The following is an 18,699-nucleotide window of genomic DNA, read 5'->3' on the forward strand; positions in this document are numbered from 1 at the left end:
CAAATCATGGCACTGAACATCTCAACTCTTTAAAATATAACTATTTTTATTATATTTTTTTGAGAGAGAGAGAGGGAAGGAAAGAGAATCTTAAGCAGGCTCCATGCTCAGCGTGGACACAGGGCTTGATCTCATGATCCTGAGATCATGACCTGAGCTGAAATCAAGAGTTGGAGCCTTAACCAACTGAGCCACCCAAGTGCCCCATAACTATTTTTTAAATAGTACTTAAGCTTCCACCCAGTATTAGCAGAGAAATTTCATCAACGGCAATATTATAACATAGACTAGTAAGTAGAATGCCTACAAGAATTTGATTTATGTCCAATATGTTGGACATGAAAAATTTTGGTGCTGTGCTGTGTTGTGAAAATGTTTTCAAATTAAGCATGAACCATGAGAGACTATGGACTCTGAGAAACAAACTGAGGGTTCTAGACGGGAGGGGGGTGGGGGGATGGGTTAGCCTGGTGATGGGAATTAAAGAGGGCATGTATTGAATGCAGCACTGTTTGATATAATTGGCCAAAATGTTGAAGCTATATTTCAATAATTTACTTCTTAAGTTATTATTGTAACATTTTGGAAAGTGTAAGTCCACTATGTCATATGACATGTATTTCCTTTTTGTTTGTTAATACTGAGTCCTTGTTCACCTACCTACTAAATATGTACCAGAACATCCTTGGTGTTATACGCAAACAATGAATCATGGAACACTACACCAAAAACTAATGATGTATGGTGATTAACATAACATAATAAAAAAAAGCATGTTCATGAAAATTTGAAGTGTTCTGTAAAGATTTGTGTCTATCCTTAAAAAAAAAGTAACTTTATTTCAATTCATCTTGTTTCGACTGTGCTCAAAATATAGGTGGTATCTAAAGAAATTATTGCATTCCCTGGAAATAGTATGGACAGAACAGTGAAAATAGAGTTTATAATTATCCATTGCTGAGTTCAATCCCCGAGTGAGCTCTTCTCTTCAATTTGAGCAAGTTATTTAAATCATGTGTGCCTTAGTTTATTTATATGGAAAATGGGATAAAGAATACTTCCTTCATAATTTGACAGGAGAAATATATTACATATTTAGGAATTAGCTAAGTTCCTACCATGTAGTTGTTACTCAGTAAGTGTTTGTACTCCTCCTTATTTTAACCAATTAGCTATATTGATTTATTAAATTATTTTTAATTTATTAATGTTTTGACCATATACTGAGCTAGCACCTGAAGATTACATTAGTGAAAATTATAGGCATATATACTGATTCCATGTATAAAAATAGTTGAAATTTGTCCGTAAAATGTATAGGCATTTGGAAAGTTAGATTTGTTTCTTTCCGTTGGATAATATGCACAAAGTCTTATAGTAAATCTACATTTTAACTGCAATTATACCTATAAGAGAAACATGTAACATGAAGTACCATGTAGATAAATTCAAACAACTATTTTGAAGCAAATTTCAAATATTTTTTCACATGCAAAAATATTCTTTTTGTGTGTGTTTTACATCTGCAATATGGCCATGGCTCTTCTAAGCCACATGATTAAGATGAATTAGAATAAACTTTTAAAAATGTGTTCTAAAAAGTAAAGCTCTCTTTGAATGTATTCATAAGATTTCCAAATGTGTTACTTAACAAATGCACATTTCACTTTAAGAAACCCATGCTAACTTATAGAAGAAATAAGGTATCAGTTGAAAATGTAATGATCAGTAATGAAAAGATAACATAAAAATATGTCAAATTAGGGAAGAATTACACATGCTTTTATCAATGTGGTGCTTTAGGAACAAAACTAAGTGAGATTAAGTAAAAAAGGAAGTAGCTGCTGATAGCAAATTCTAGGTACAGATTTTTTTTTCAAATAGAATGGGAATAAATATTTACTTGTAGAAGACTATAACTCAAAATATTCAGTAATATTTTGTAAAGACACACTAAAGAAACAGCACAGCAGCATACTCAATTTTTCACATTGCTAAGATCTCACTTTCAATATCTCTGATTCTTACAGATAAAAGAAACACGGACAGATAATGGTAGTCCATGTCACATGTGTTTAATTATAATCCTGAAATTCAAGACATTAATGCCCAGGAACCCCAGAAGCAATAGATTTCCTTGAATTCAGGCCAAGAACAACAGCAGTCTAGGCAAAATTAGCTGGATGGACAGTTGACACATTCAAGGGAAAGTGAATATTACTGTTGAGAATATGAGATAGTGCACTAATGGGAGGGATGATGCTGACCACTTTTATGATCAATTTAGAGAATTTCAAAAGCAGCAGCCTGCCTGTTTCATTAAAATAACAATATTGGCATTTCGGGGAAGTTCATATTTCTAAGATGTTTACCTTCCAATAGTCCTCTCTCATTGATACATACAGTCTTTTATTATAGATGATTGATGTGAAGCTCACTGTAATTTCAAAAATTCATAGAATATTATTATGTCATGAAATCCATGCCGAGAAAGCAATTGCCATTATAAATCAAAAAGACAACTCATATGGACAGGTCATATGGTAACGGGTTCTCTTGGAATGGTATCCTTAAATGTAATTTATTCAATAAGTAACTTAAAGGTTATATTTGATGAGATGAATCTCATGCTCAAATAACTTCAAAATATTATTATATTGTAATATTAAGAAATTAATTTTCTTGAAATTAGAGATTTTTGCAGTTATATTCACCTGACTCAATATGGTTCCATGCTATTCTTCTGAAAGTCTGCCCCCGAATATAATTCCGTAGAAGGATTTCGTTAAGTGCTATAAGGTAATAGATAATACAAAGGGCATTTCCTGCTTTCAAAGTTGAATGAAGATATTCAAATAGAAGAGGAGATTTTGAAAACCTTCACAATGCTATGTTTTCACATGTAGAAAACAGTTTCCAACTAGATGTTTTAATAGACAAAAGAATACCCCAAAAATTGACTTCTAGGAAATCATGCATTACTAAAGGATTAAACACTTGATTTTTTTTAAGTTATTTATTTGAGAGAGAGAGGCACAGTGAGAGAGGGAACACAAGCAGGGGGAGTGGGAGAGGGAGAAGCAGGCTTCCTGCCGAGCAGGGAGCCCGATGCGGGGCTCGATCCCAGGACCCCGGGACCATGACCCAAGCCGAAGACAGATGCCTAACAACTGAGCCACCCAGGTGCCCCAAACACTTGATTTTAATATTGAACAGTATACATGTTTAAAGAGAATATTGGTGATATAGCATCACATTTTTAAGTTTAACCCAAAATAGCAACTTATAATTTCATAGCACTGTGGAATAGACAAAGAGTTTGACACCCCTTTTAATCCTTAAAAACTCAACACTATTTCTTTAAGTCATATCCTTACCTCCCAGGAAGCAGACTCAAATCATTAGAAAATACCTATTTAGAAAAATAGTCTTTCATCATTGCACTTCTTAAATGAAAATTAATGGGAATATGTTTGATAAAATGGTCTTCCATCAAAGGGCTGACATAGGAAATTATGAATCATAAAATTATATATATATCATGATGATCAAAAAGTAATCATTGACATAAGAGGATTTTATTGGGTGAAAAATATTTTTATTGGAGCTAATTGGAAGAAACAAAAACAATTTTTTTAAAAACAGAGGAAATGATTATAATCTGATGCCATAAATACGGGAAAGGGCCCATTATTCCCAGAACTGCTATGCTCAGAGAGATATATAACTGGTATTCTGTTTGGAACAAGGCATAAGTCCTGTTTTGAAAATCATCATAATAGAACTAAATATCAGATGACATCTTGCTCTTTAAGACTTTGCAGAGCATTTTGTGCTACATTAGCTTCTTCACAAAGTCCTGTCAAGTAGGAGATATGGCAGATCTTATGATGTTTGGTTTGTGGATGATAAAGTATTTCAAAAGGCAGCTTGATGTAGGAAAATAACCAGTAAACTGCAGTCAGAAAACTTGAACTGCAAACTAACTCTATCACATAATACTGAAGCTTTGAACAAGTCTCTTAGCATTTTTCTCTTCTAAAATGACGTCTGAGGTAGCAGTACCTACCTTGTGATAATTGAACAGTTGAGGACAGATAGTGTTGGTCAAGCTCACACTGCTAGCAAGTGCTGAAGAGAATGAAAGCCAGATTTTTCGGTTCTAGGTTAGGAGGAGCAACATCACAATACCATGTTGTTTGGAAAATACCTGTCCTTTAAAAAGAATCAAAACCTACCCATTATATTCCAATACCAACAAAGATAAAAGAATTAAATCCATGGTGGCCTTCTCTACAAATCAGGCTTCTGGCAGCTTTAGTTAAAATGTAAAACGGCACAAAGATCTTGAAAGAGTTTAGTCTACTGTGTATACATCCTTAGCCATATATCAACAAGTGAACATGATAAAAAGCTCTCACATTAATTATACTGACTACTTCCTTAATGAAGTGCAAAAGTGTTTGTGTAATCTGATTCAATTTATTGAATTAGGTTACAGTTTTATCATTTTGAAAACCAGCTTCATTGTTTACAGTATATGTCAATTCATTTCCAACAATTAAATAGCACAGCATACAGCTGTAATCAATTCAGAGCAATCTCCATTTTTAAGGTCTACTACCATTTGTAGTATGCATATTTCTGAAAGCAAAATATCACAGTTTAAACATATAACAGTACCAATGACATTTCATATCCATAAAGCTTATTCTGCTCACAGATAAAAATTTATAAAAAGAACTCATTGTCATTGAGTCCTGAAAAGTAAACATGTAATAACAAATTTTAGTGTACTCTATAGAGTACATTTGTATGAATTTGAATAATTTGCCAAACTGAGACTTTCTAAACCTAAGCTCTATATTTTTTAAAGTTATCATTTTTTTCTTAAATCCAGTGGTGTTGATGTGAGCATAGAAAATAAGGGGCACTTGGGTGGCTCAGTCAGTTAAGCGACCAACTCTTGATTTCAGCTCAGGTCATGATCTCAGCGTCATGAGATCAAGGCCCGTGTTGGCCTCTGTGCTGGGTGTGGAGCCTGCTTAAGATCCTCTCTCTCCCTCTCCCTCTGCTCTCCCCCCCACCTACTGCTACTTGTGTGGACACTCTCTCGAAAGAAAGGAAAGAAAGAAAGAAAAAGAAAAGAAAGAAAAGAAAGAAAAGAAAGAAAAGAAAGAAAGAAAGAAAGAAAGAAAGAAAAAGAAAGAAAGAAAGAAAGAAAGAAAGAAAGAAAGAAAGAAAGAAAGAAAGAAAGAGAAAGAAAGAAAGAAAGAAAGAAAGAAAGAAAGAAAGAAAGAAAGAAAGAAAGAAAGAAAGAAGAAAGAGAGAGAGAGGAAAAGGAAGGAAGGAAGGAAGGAAAGAAAGTCAGCAGTAATAATAACACCTGGATCAGCCAGTTCAATTGCAATAATACTTCAACTTCATTTTCAGAATGGTACTACAAATTTTATCATTTGACATTCATGGCAATTCAATGAGAAAAATAATTTTGATGTAATAAAAACATTCTTGTATATCAATGAAGGATCAAAACATTTGACTTAATTATTACATATTTAAAGAGTAGGCTGGTTGGAAAAGTCCTATGATTTTTAAGAACTGACTCCTCTCTTGGGGACTTTTTTATTTTTTTTATTTTTTATTTTTTTAAAATTTTATTTATGTACTTGACAGAGAGAGACACAGCGAGAAAGGGAACACAAGCAGGGGGAGTGGGAGAGGGAGAAGCAGGCTTCCCGCCGAGCAGGGAGCCCCACGCGGGGCCTGATCCCAGGACCCTGGAATCATGACCTGAGCCGAAGGCAGAACCTTAACGACTGAGCCACCCAGGCGTCCCTGGGGACTTTATTTTTTTTAATTGGAAAGTCAAATCAAAGTAATTTGTGGTAAAGGCCAAAGTCTTTCATTTAAATCCCTTTAAGAGTTCATGTCTTTCTACTACCATTTGTAATGATCTTTACGTTAAAATAATACTATTTTTTCTACCCCTGGTTCCAAATCCTACCATGGCCATAGGATTGCCATTTCCTCCTATTAATTTTGCAGCTATGTACCCCTTCATGGAGTACTTGTGAAAGAGGGGCAAAGAGAACAAAGGAGGAAAAAGCATTTAAAAATTTCTTTCAACTGAAAAAAAGTATTTGCTAGCTTACTCTAGTCATTGTTCTACCCATGAGTTAACTATTCCATCCATGAACGAACATGTAACAAAAAGTTTGATAACCTGTAAATATGAAGCATCCATCTCAAAAGTAGTTTTTTAAAACAATTTTTAAAACAATAAAAATATATAAGAATAGATGGATCCAGAAATGATCCATCCAGAAAGATGGATATCTTTTAACTAGAAAGGATCCATGTCAAGTTTGGAAGAATAATTCAAAGTAAAATTAAATAGAATCATCAAGTTTTATAATTAGAAGGGAATGATAATCTTATTCGATCTACCTCCCTCCAGTGCAAAATTACCTTCAAATTTCCCTAACAGTGATTACTAAGTTAGGAAATGGATGGCTGAAGTCAGGGAGGGAGATAATTTCTTTTTCAAACTATTACTCTTTTGTACCATGAAAACTATCCTATAAAAATTAATTAAATATAAAAACTATGGCTAACAACTTTTCATCCCTTTTTCTGCTTGAACTCTTCTGTCAGTAGGGAAAGTTAAGGCTTTATGAGTAATAGGTTCTACTCTTAGATAGTTCTCCATGTAGCGAGGCTCTTTTTTAGGGAAGCCAATGCAGACCTCTCTGTAATTATTGTCTATTAGTTAGATTTCTGTCTTTAGAAGAGCACCATGCGAGTCTATCATCCACTTTCAGAGACTAAACATCACCAACATTTCCAAATGCCTAGCATCTAGACTAGTCTCATAACGCCTCACCAGTTTGTCAAGATCCTATTAAAAATTGTGGTGTCATGACTGAACATAATATCCCAGATGTCATCTGAAATGTTGAGTAAAATGGTCTGTCTATCTGGACTTTATATTCCTATTCAGTTAAGCTTAGGTTTATATTAGTGCTTTCAGGAGTTTTATCACAATGTTGGTTTATCTGATTACATAGCCGGATAAAATCCTTAGGTGTTTATAAAGCAGAATGTTTTCAGATCAGATCTTAAGTTCATTCATGACCAGGGCAATGAATGTTTTAGGAGACTGAATGGAAGACTTTATTAATACTGCTGTCTTTTTGACATTTGTCAAGTTCTCTTGAAATGTTTGATCCTGTCAATACTTTCAATAAGCAAATCTACTTCTTTATACAGAAGAGTGTGAAGTTGTAAAAATTATCCCCAAAATGCATGCAGAAAATATTTTAAAAGTCCAACATGATATGGTTAAATTCTTAATAACAAATCAGGAGCACATCATTAAGGGAAGGAGTTGAAGTTTGAAGTTAGCCTCAGAAAGGAAAGTCTATCAAAGACAGAGAAGAAGACTGCACAAATAATTGTTTATCTTGTTTTACATGACTTCGTTCTACAGCACCTTTAGGAATATTCAAGGTGTATCTATAGCAGAATTGGTTGTTTTTCCTGAATGAACAATATTTTTATTTCTTAGCTCTCTTGATTAGGGAGGGAACCAAGATAGTAACAGCATCTCTTACTGGGCAAGAAATTGCAGTGAGCAATAAAAGACATGTATCATACTGCATAACCAAGGGATTAGAACACTGTCTGAGAATCTTACAATAAATGGATAGTCCACAAAGCCCCAACTAATCCACACACCATCCACTACCATAATCAAAAGTTGACTCAAATCTGATTTGCTTTTCTTAATGTAAGTAAACTTCTCTTCTGTCAAGGGAGGCATCATATTACTAAAAAAGAAGCAAATAATGCCTTGCAATTAGTCAATTATGGATACTAGCAACTTCATTACTTCAAATCTACTGAGAGAAGTGTAAGTAGATTAAAACACATACTATGGCCCAGTGTAGGTATGTAAGAACACAGAACTCAATAGAAACTTGGAAGAGAGAAACAAATTACGGAAGAAAGGGCTGTAATTTTCTTCTAAATTAAGTAGATGGGAGGCCTGTCCAGAAGTCTAGTAATACGTGGTTACTTAATTAAATCTAAAAATAACAGATCTTTGCTCTAAAAGCTTAGAAAAAAAGACATTTATGAATTTCTATTATGCAAGTAATAGACCCGGGGCATATTGTGATTGGACTGAAATGCTTGATTCTAATACATATTACAAATTTGATAAAGTAAATATATTTATTATATAGTTCTTCATACCAAAGCTGTATGTACACTTAGTTAAATTGTGAGCTATATTTTATTCATATATGTATTAAATTAATTCTATATCAAGATACTGTGGGCACAATGAGGATTCCAATCCTTAAGAACAGTATGATATAGTATATAATATGCAGGAATTTTAAAGACTAATGAGTTCTATGTTGCCATTTTATTTCCATAAATATTGCTTCTCTAGAGTATCAATTTGGAGATATAAATTTCATCAAGTGTTGATGATAATACTTAAATGTAGCCATCATAACCTATAAACAAACAAATTAAAGCTCTCCATTTATTTAGTACACCTCCTTTAGGCTCTACCCTCTGAGTCTTTAATCTGGAGTCTAACCATGCTTAACAGGATTTTTAAAGTACATTATGTAACACCACTGTTTAAATTTGCAACTTGTAAGCATAATAATTCATCTCAGAAATCCTTTACTAAACATATGTTAGCCATATTCACTGAACAAATATTTTATTTTCAATATCTACTCTGTGGCAAGCAGTAGTCTACATACTGGGATACCACAGTGAACAAAAATCACAAAAATCTCCCAAATGCATGTCTACAACACCACGCTTCGGCCCTTCAGAGTACCTCACCCAGTGACTTGCCAGAAGTGGTAAGCTAATAGGACCCCCAATTTATGCCCATATTCTAATATAGGGAACCTATGAATGCCACTTTCTATGGAAAAAGATATTTTGCAGACGTGATTATGTTAAGGATCTTGAGATGAGAATATTTGCCCGGATTATCTAATGAGGTCTAAATATGTTCACAAATGTCCTTACAAGAAAGGCGGAATTGTATACACCTGTGCCTGCACACACACACACACACACACACACACACAGGAAAAGGCAGAAATTCGAGTGAGGGAACTACCAACCAAGAAGAAATGCTGACAGTTACTAGAAGCTCAGAGTCAAGGAACAAAGGATCCCCAAGAGTCTCCAGAGGCAGTATGGCCCTGCTGATTCTTGATCTGGCAGAATGATACCAATGTTGGACTTCTACAGAATTATGAGAGAACAAATTTTCATTTACTTAAGTAGGATGGAATAATGTGTTACAGCAGCCCCAAGTAACAGCCCCAAGTAACTAACACAGTATCCACCTAAAGTTTTAAAATTAATTAAGTTATATGATGAAGTCTAGTGTTTAAGCTGGCCTTTCAAAAAAAAAAAAAAAGATATTTTCTTTTTCCCTTCAAGAAAAACATAAAGGGAACATGCATTAAACACTGATAAGTTAAATGCACTAGCCTCAAAATGTCTAGTGATTAAAGTTCACAAACGTTTACCCCATATAAATGTATGAAAATGCATGCATACACATACTACATAACATTAATGGTTTAAATCGTTTCTATCATATTTACTCTTTGAGTAAAGCATTCAGTAGATTGTTATGTTTAATTTATTAGTGAAGACAATCAATCCACTCATGGCTGTTTTACTTGTGCATTTTTCAGTTTTCCTTACTTGTGAGTCTCCCCAGGGAATACAATGCATTTGTTTTAATAAACTTCTAAAAATACAAGGCACATTTCCACACTATGAGTTTTCTCCCCAGAAGTGGAAATGTGTAATGCATTTAAGATGTTACAAATGCTGACATTGCAAAAAGAGGTAGTTCAAATGTTGTTGCCGGTTAGTTAGTAGCATTTACCCAGAAAAATAAAAATATATAAACTTTGGATATACTCCTTTGAATTATAAATACATATGAGAATACTTTCCTATCATCTTTTTGTTTTTTAAGAAAAGAATGTTTCAATGGGATTAACTCTGGATTAACATTGTCCTGGTCTAGTATTTTTTCCAAAATGATAAAATTGCACTTAGAAGTTCTTACTTTTTAAGCATAATGCATGTATATTTACAAATGCTTTCTTTATCCTGAATGCATATTGGTAATGTGCCTACAAGGTCACAGTGAGAAAGATACATTCAAGAAGCAAATCTATAAATCATTCATTCAGTTTGCGTATATTTAAATTGTTTTTTTCTAAGTCAAATGCAAATATTTGGGACTCACCGAGTTACTTCTTAATATTTATATAAAATTATATTTCAAAACTAGTTTGCATTCTGCCCTAAAGATAAAAATCAGGAAGTTGGCCAAATACACTAGCCAAATTGCACTCCTGGCACAAGAAAGGAATATTTAGAATTCCTACATAACTCTTTCCTTAATTGTAAAATGCACACAATTCTATAAAAAGTATGAATGTTATTGGAACTCTGTTGCTAGGATAAATTTATTCCAAACTGGTATTTGTTATCAAAAATGATTTATGACATGTACTCAGTCCAAATAAATGTAGAGAGCACTACAGGAGGCATTGCGTTGTAAGACTCTACAAAGAGCCTTCTTTCTTTCATTAACTTCCACTTCTGGTTGCCATGGCATCCTGTGACAACCATAAATTTTGGAAATTATCACCATCTGTCCACGCCCCCTTCTAAGGTTACACACAAGCCCACTCAAGCGACCAAAATAACAAATAAAAACTTGATAAGCAATCTCAAAGTTTTTCTTTTAATTATAGATACCTAAGTACATAATATTAGGGCTGGGAAAATACTTAAAAAAAAAAAAACAAACATAAAGATAGTCTTCTTTTTTTCCTGAGAAAACAGATGCCTCCAGGAAAGATTATCATTTAATTCCAATGTTCAATTCTTGAAAAGAAAACATGAGGGAATGATTAAGAACAAATTGATAGATTTTTATAAATTTGTCAAAATTAATAAATTTTCTTTTTCACAGGACCAATTTTGGCAACGTCAAAGGTAGATTTGCATTGTTTATACTTTTCAAATGGTAACACTGTGAGTCCAAAAGTACAGGTCAATGTTCACAGGTAGGTTACAATTTAAATCTTAGAAAGGACAGGGGTTGTTTGTTTTCTTTCTTTGTTTTCTTGAGGATTAAATGCTTGTTTGTTTGTTTTACTAGTTTTGGAAACATGATTTCCAGGCCTTTTAAAGATACTGATATAACTATAGACTCTTAGAAATACATTTTTAAAAATTCCAAACCCACAGGTTAAAAACATAGTAGAAACCATCAAACTACTTTGCTTAATATCAACAATACTGATATGTAACTTCTTCATTAAGTTTAAAAAAATAACACACTTCACATTCCCCATCTTAGAAAGAAAAAACTGTGTGTTTTTTTTTTTTTTAAGAAGTCACGAATATAGAAAAGAAAGTAGCAAATATAAATAAAGTCCTGGGACATAAAATTCTATATATTCATAGTAAATCATATTCCCTGAATACACTAAGTTCTCCTTGGGAGAAAAGTGTACACACTTTTGAGAACTATAAGATTTCTTTAAGGCCATTGGATTTCCAGTTAACGTTTAAAGTGAGTAAATAATCCAAAGGATGGAAATATTAGTCTGTGTTCAACTAAAATCTAAACTTCTCCATCTAGAAAAATTTTGTGCAGAAAAAGCAATCACATCAACTATATTAAGATAACAGAATTCATGTGCAACAAATTCCTGGCAGGTATAAATCTTTGGGTAATCTCTGAAAGTTGAAAGTAAGTGAAATATACATGGAATTTAAAAAACAAAACAGATGAACATAGGAGAAAGGAAAAAAAAGAGAGGGGAGGCAAACCATAAGAGACTCTTAACTCTAGAGAACAAACTGAGGGTTGCTGGAGGGAAGGAGGGTGGGGGGTGGGCTAAAGTTGTGGTGGGTGTTAAGGGGGGCACTTGTGATGAGCACTGGCTATTATTTTTAAGTGATGACAAACAAATTCTACTCCTGAAACTAATATTACACTATATGTAAACTAACTAAAATTTAAATAAAAACTTAAAACAAACAAATAAAAAAGAAAGTAAGTGAAATAGGTAATAGTAAGGTCATGCTCCCCATGTCTTAAAGTCATTCACTGGGCTCTAGAGAGCACTGAGCTGTTCAAAACCTACTTTTCAATTCATTTTACCCTCTTGATGAGCCTCTATTTCCTCATCCTTTTCTAGAACATGACTCTTTAAGGTCTTTTTCAATATAATGCTTAACAAGCTTGAAAGAAATTCTGGTTTCTGGGTTCATGACATACTAGGAAGAACAAAAGTAAACAAACAAACAAGCAAACAAACAAAACATGTTTGAGAAGAACATCACAGCAACTGAAATACATGAAATTGATCCTACTTCAAAAATGAATGTCCATAATAATGAGTCAAGTTTAAATTATCTTCAGTGTCTCTGTTCACCAAGCCAGGGAATTATATATTTCAGAAAGGAGTCTATGGAAAATAACTTAATATTCTGATTTTCAGTTTTGGCATATGATCATCATTTATAAACTTTACTTACCCTAAAGTTACATGATGCTGTTAACTATGTGAGGTGTTGCTATACTTAGACTGTGATGAAATCATCTTATTTCTTCACTATTTTGATAATGAACTATTTATTGTCTTCCCCTTAAAAGATTAAATGTTGATGATGTTGATGATTTGGAACCAGATCTTCCCTATCTTAATATGAATACAACCTAAAATACTTTTCATCCATAAGATAACGGCAACGCAAATTTTTCAAATACAGAATAATGATTATTAAAATGATTTTTTAAAATCCCCATAACACAGTTCATTGAGAAGTTAATTAAGTCAACAATTCTTTCTTCTAGCACACCTGAGTCTTTCAAGCATAAAATATGAACAGTTAAGATTTTAGTTACATCTAACCTATGTGGCACCAAAAAATCGCCAAATTTTCAGATCAGGAAATTTTATCTAAATAAAAACAGTTAAATTTAGCAAAGCACTGCCTATTTCTTTTCTGAATCTCAAATATGGAATTAGAATCTCAGCCAGTAGGATTCAATCACTTGAGAAACACGACTAATTAAACAAATGGAAATGATGATACCCGTTCTGTAATTGGGTCATTTTCAGCTATTGATTTCATTTTTCTATGTCTCAATTTTTCATCTGCAAAATTAGCATAAAAATACAACTCTCTGTGGCACTTTAAATAATTTGCTGTTAAGTATATACCATGGTGACTTACTGGAAAAAGATTAAATATATAAAATCAACAAATGGTTTGAAATTCAACTCAACAGATGTTTGATAAAGGTCCACAAAGGTGAAAGAACTGTTCAGGCATTCTCACAAAAATAAAGTTGAATTAAAATAATCATTCCTTCAAAGAGCTTTCTACCAAATTTGGAATATGAAATCAGATTATCCATAGTGGTATCATAGCATAGAGAAAGAGAAATGTTACAAAATAAAAGAAAACACTGATATGGGAATTCAGAGAAAAGAGGAAGACTCTCTCCTCATCCTGCCAGATTATCCTTCCTGTATCAGTTTGTGTTACATGGCAATTGTGTTCATATGTATATCTCCTCAATAATCTCCTGGTGATGGTAAGAATGAATACAAATAAAATCATCATAATTATTTTAATTTGCTCATTGGTTTAGATGAAACATGGAAAGTGGGCAAACGTAAGTAAATAAAAGCCTCGATGAACACATCCAAGGGGTAGAATCAAATGAGTTATTTTCGTATCTAGTGCATTGTTAAAGTTGTTTGTGGTATGGAACTTATGCAGTCAAGACTATTCTTTTTTCTTGCACATTTTTAAAATTCCAGAAGTGAACATCTTTCAGATGTTTCTAATGGAAATGTATTCACACTGTAGTTTGAAAAAATAGGAGATATTTTATTGACATAGTTACTGTCTTGTTTGGATGCATTTCAGTCTATTTCAGAGTTCTTATGAATGAAAACGTAAATTTAGAATCCAGAGACCTGGATTTGAATAACCACTAACAGTTACAAGCTAATTGACCTTGGGAGAGTCACTTGATTCTCTCCTAGCTTTGGTTACTTACCAGGAAAATAGGGATAATAATTTGTTTGAAATTAGTGAAAGGATTAATTAGAATCACTCCTAGCACTGTGCTCGATTTAGCTTCTTTCATTTTATTTTAAATAAAGAAATGATGATAACCCCAATGCAGTTTTGCAAGAAATTCTCATTGGTAACATAATGTTAGTGTGCACAAAACACAATTGATGGGTATAAATATCTATGTAAACATACATATACATATATAAGAACTATGACATTGGCTGACTTTTAATGTTTTTGGTATAAATGGGTAGTATTCTTACCTGTTGGTGGGATTATCCCAGGAGACATGAGGCCAGGGACAGAATGTGGCATGATATGAGAGTTCTCTGGGGAGGTGACACTTTGAGTCCTCTTAGGAGGCCTTCCAGGTCTAGAACTGAAACAAACAAACAAAAAATTTTTACAATTAAGCTGTTGTCTTACACATCATTTCAAAGTTGTTTCAAGTGGTAACATGGACTGTAAATAAATTTGTTTCAAGGACGGTTGCTTTTGCAGTTAGATGTAATAGACTTCCATCACTAATTAGATTACATGCTGAATTCATTTTCCTCATTGAAGATCAGCCACTCTTGATGCATAATTCATAGCCTGCACCTCGTTACCTGCTTCTTCATATTAATATCTATACACAGTTTGAATTGCCTCGTTTGCATATGCTAAAGTTCTGCATGCAGCCTTCAGCACGAAAATTATGCACTAACTTGTAATAATTATTACAGTCAGCCTGCTATTGATTTATGAGACTTTTAAAAACCAAATATGTGTAGTACTTGTAATGAATGATATTTTAAGGTTCTTCAGGAAATTAAAAGGCAATGGCTGCCTAAGGAAATGTTCTGCTTGTTTGATTTAATACTACAGTTAGCTGGGAGGTGGAATGAAAGAGTGATTCAGACCTATAGCACATTTTTCGATGATATGTTTTATTACTTCGCACTGCTAGCCTGATATCTAGATGATAAATGACAATACATATCTAATGTGTGAAAAGGTCTTGCAATTTCTTTATTTTTTGTCATTTAAAAGATAAGTCAAGTTATCATTTAACCCTATTCTATTTAAATGAACAGCCCCACTAGGTTGCTTTACTTTAATCCACTAAAATAAACTGGAAGGGTTTAGGATTATTTGCAGGACGTCGTTGAGAAACTGCCAGTATAGCATCTTATATCTGCCTTTAGGATAAATAAAAATACATTGTGTTTGTGTTTTAGCAGTACTTGTCCTTTACATGCCTATTGCATGAGATTAACTTTTAAAATTTTAAAAGCACAAGGTGAAAAGGAGGTTAAGTGTTTACAATTTTTGCATATAACATGAAGAATATAATTTTAGCAATTCTTGAAACAAACACACTTAGCATTATGTTTCTCCTTTCTGCCCCTCTACCATGAATGTGCTTTTGTGAAATGTTTTTCCATCATCTGGGCAGTATGTGCCTAGACATCTCAGAATCACCAGAAAGAGCCTTCATAAGTTCACATTTCCATGTAAGGCCCAAATGAGATCCTTTGCCTCATCAGAAGATTCAAAGATCTTGCCTTTATTATTTAGTGTAAGTAATATATGTGATCATTTAACAATTATTAAGCACTTGCTGTTTTCAAAGCAGTACACTGTGGAGATTAATTTGGGAGAATGGGTTATTTAGTCTTCAGGAGTTTATGTTCTTGCCTAAGAGGGACAATCTGGTGCATAAATAACTATGGAGCATACCAGAATGTGCTAAGTGTCATAAGAAAGTTGCAATCTGAACACTAATTGGAGATTAGGCTAGATGATGATATTTCCATGTTGAGGGAAGGGAGATGAGATTTCATGGCAGTAGAAGCATTAGAAGAGTATTCTGCAGGATGAGTTAGGTAGGCATAGAGAGGAAAATAATGGAAGAAAAGTGCACTCCAGTGAGAATATGAGAGATGAATGGAAACATGACAATGTATGAATGTGCAAGATTATCTCCATTGAGCCAAAATAGGTCAAGAAAGATGAGGAGCGAAGAGGGATAATGCTAGATTTACTGCCTGGGGCCAGATCCTGAAGGGCTTTGAACCAAAAGCAAGGAGACTGTGAGTTTGTTTTGCTATTCCATAAGGACATTCTCCCTCATATTATAGTATCTGTCTGGCTATTTATTCTTATTTGTCATTATTATTCTTCATCTTCAGCTGTTTCTTTAACTCTTGTTATGTGCCTAGAGTTAATCAACAGCCCTCTGATAGTCTCCATTCTTCCTGAGTAATCCTGCTATTGACACCCCTGAGATACTAAGGAATAATGGCTAAATGTATATCTACAGCCTAGGTCTTCCTCCTGGGATTCAGACAGATTAATGCCTGTCTACTGGAAATCTCTGTTTAGATGTTCTTTAATAATCTAAAACTCACCTTGTCCAAATCTGAACTCAGCATCTTCCCCATTAAAACCTATCTCTCTTTCCCTGGTTCAGCAAAATGGCACCTAACCAACTAAGCCTAAAATCCAGGACTCAGCTGTTTCTCCCCCACCCCCCGTACCCCCGCCTTGTACACTCAAATATCGTCCCAATGAAGATGTCTCTCTGATCCATTCTCCTTTCTCTATCTCTACTTCAATCTTCCAGGTCACTCCTTCATTTTATTTGACCTACTATTACAGCCTTCTGAACTCCTCTAAGATCCACCTCCAACTTCGTTCCACTATAAAGCCTAGAGTCCAGAGTCAAGACAACACTCCATACTGATCTCAGAGGATTTTTCTAAAATGCAAATTTGATTCATGTTTTCCATTTGCTTAAAAATATCAGTAGTTCTCCATAAGATTCACACTCCTTACCATGGCACCAAAGAGTTCCAATGCTTGGCCCCTGCCTACTTTTCCAATCTCACCATTTTATTCTTATATTCATGGCCCCCCTAAATGAAGTGTGTCACAGTTGCTTTGGTCTCCCATTACACCACCTTTATAGATGCTGCCTCCTTTGCCACCAAGGCCTTTTCTACACCAACTCAACCTCATCCCCATTTCACCTGGCTAAACTTTAACTATCCTTCTTACTAACCACTTCTAGTTAGTATGCTTTCTATGCACCATGATAACCCATGGTGAACAATCCTATTATAGCTCTCTCTGCACTGATCGTAGTAATCTGTGCATTTGTTTTACTCTCCAGCATACATGGCAGAAAGTGTGTAAAATATCTTTGTGTCCTAAAAACTTAACTCAGTGCCCGGATTACTATATATATTTATTTTCTTTCTTTTTTTCTTTTTTTCACTTTATGTATTTAAATAAGTTTTAATCCAACTTAGGAAGACCTTTCCCCAAAATTCAAGTATCCTACCTCATCCATTCCAGTGGTCTCGAAGTTTCCAGGAAATGAAAATTAAGGCATGACAAAAGCTTGGAATTTTGAGTGTCAGGATAATCCTAAATTACACCAGAGGTAGGGATCCGAAGGGGTATGTGCACCCCGATGTTTATAGCAGGAATGCCCACAATAGCCAAACTATGGAAAGAACCAAGATGTCCATCGACAGATGAATGGATAAAGAAGATGGGGTGTATATATATATATATATATATATATATATATATATACAATGGAATATTATGCAGCCATCAAAAGGAATGAAATCTTGCCATTTGCAACAACATGGATGGAACTGGAGGGTATTATGCTGAGCGAAATAAGTCAATCAGAGAAAGACATGTATCATATGATCTCACTGATAGGAGGAATTCTTAATCTCTGGAAACAAACTGAGGGTTGCTGGAGTGGTGGGGGGTGGGAGGGATGGGGTGGCTGGGTGATGGACATTGGGGAGGGTATGTGCTATTGTGAGCGCTGTGAATTGTGTAAGACTGTTGAATCACAGATCTGTACTTCTGAAACAAATAACGCAACATATTTTAAGAAAAAAGAAAAAGAAGAAGATAGCAGGAGAGGAAGAATGAAGGGGAGTAAGTCAGAGGGGGAGACGAACCAGGAGAGATGATGGACTCTGAAAAACAAACTGAGGTTTCTGGAGGGGAGGAGGGTGGGGGGATGGGTTAGCCTGGTGATGGGTATTGAGGAGGGCACATTCTGCATGGAGCACTAGGTGTTATGAACAAACAATGAATCATGGAACAGTACACCAAAACAAATTATGTAATATATGGTGATTAACATAACAATAAAAAAATTTTAAAAAAAGCCATGAAACCATGAAACCATCCTGTTCTGTTCTAAAATATAATTGCAGAAGCATTAAAGTTGTATCCATAAAAAAAAAAAAAGAAAATGATAGCAGGAAGGGAAAAATGAAGGGGAGGAATCAGAGGGGGAGATGAACCATGAGAGACTATGGACTCTTAGAAACAAACTGAGGTTTCTGGAGGGGAGGAGGGTAGGAGGATGGGTTAGCCTGGTGATGGGTATTAAAGAGGGCACATACTGAATGGAGCACTGCATGTTAGAAAAGAATTTTGGGGTGAAAGTAGCTTGCTCCATGAATCTACAAGAGTTCATTTGCCTTCCCCCCAGGAAAA

The 18,699-nt window shown here is 34.2% G+C and overlaps 1 protein-coding gene across 2 annotated transcripts in view; it reads right to left on the minus strand.

The window, feature by feature from the left end:
- DACH1 (dachshund family transcription factor 1) overlaps positions 1-18,699 on the minus strand; it is a 424,105-nt gene that overhangs the window by 230,537 nt on the left and 174,869 nt on the right. For both annotated transcript variants that reach the window (XM_028107845.2, XM_088021853.1), the window contains exon 2: positions 14,445-14,560. In XM_028107845.2, the coding sequence (XP_027963646.1) occupies positions 14,445-14,560 (116 nt within the window). The remainder of the gene's footprint in view (positions 1-14,444; positions 14,561-18,699) is intronic.

This window comes from Eumetopias jubatus, unplaced genomic scaffold (genome assembly GCF_037043125.1).
Source record: "Eumetopias jubatus isolate StellerSeaLion01/CBP00866 unplaced genomic scaffold, mEumJub1_p1.0 scaffold_3, whole genome shotgun sequence".
NCBI lineage: Eukaryota > Metazoa > Chordata > Mammalia > Carnivora > Otariidae > Eumetopias > Eumetopias jubatus.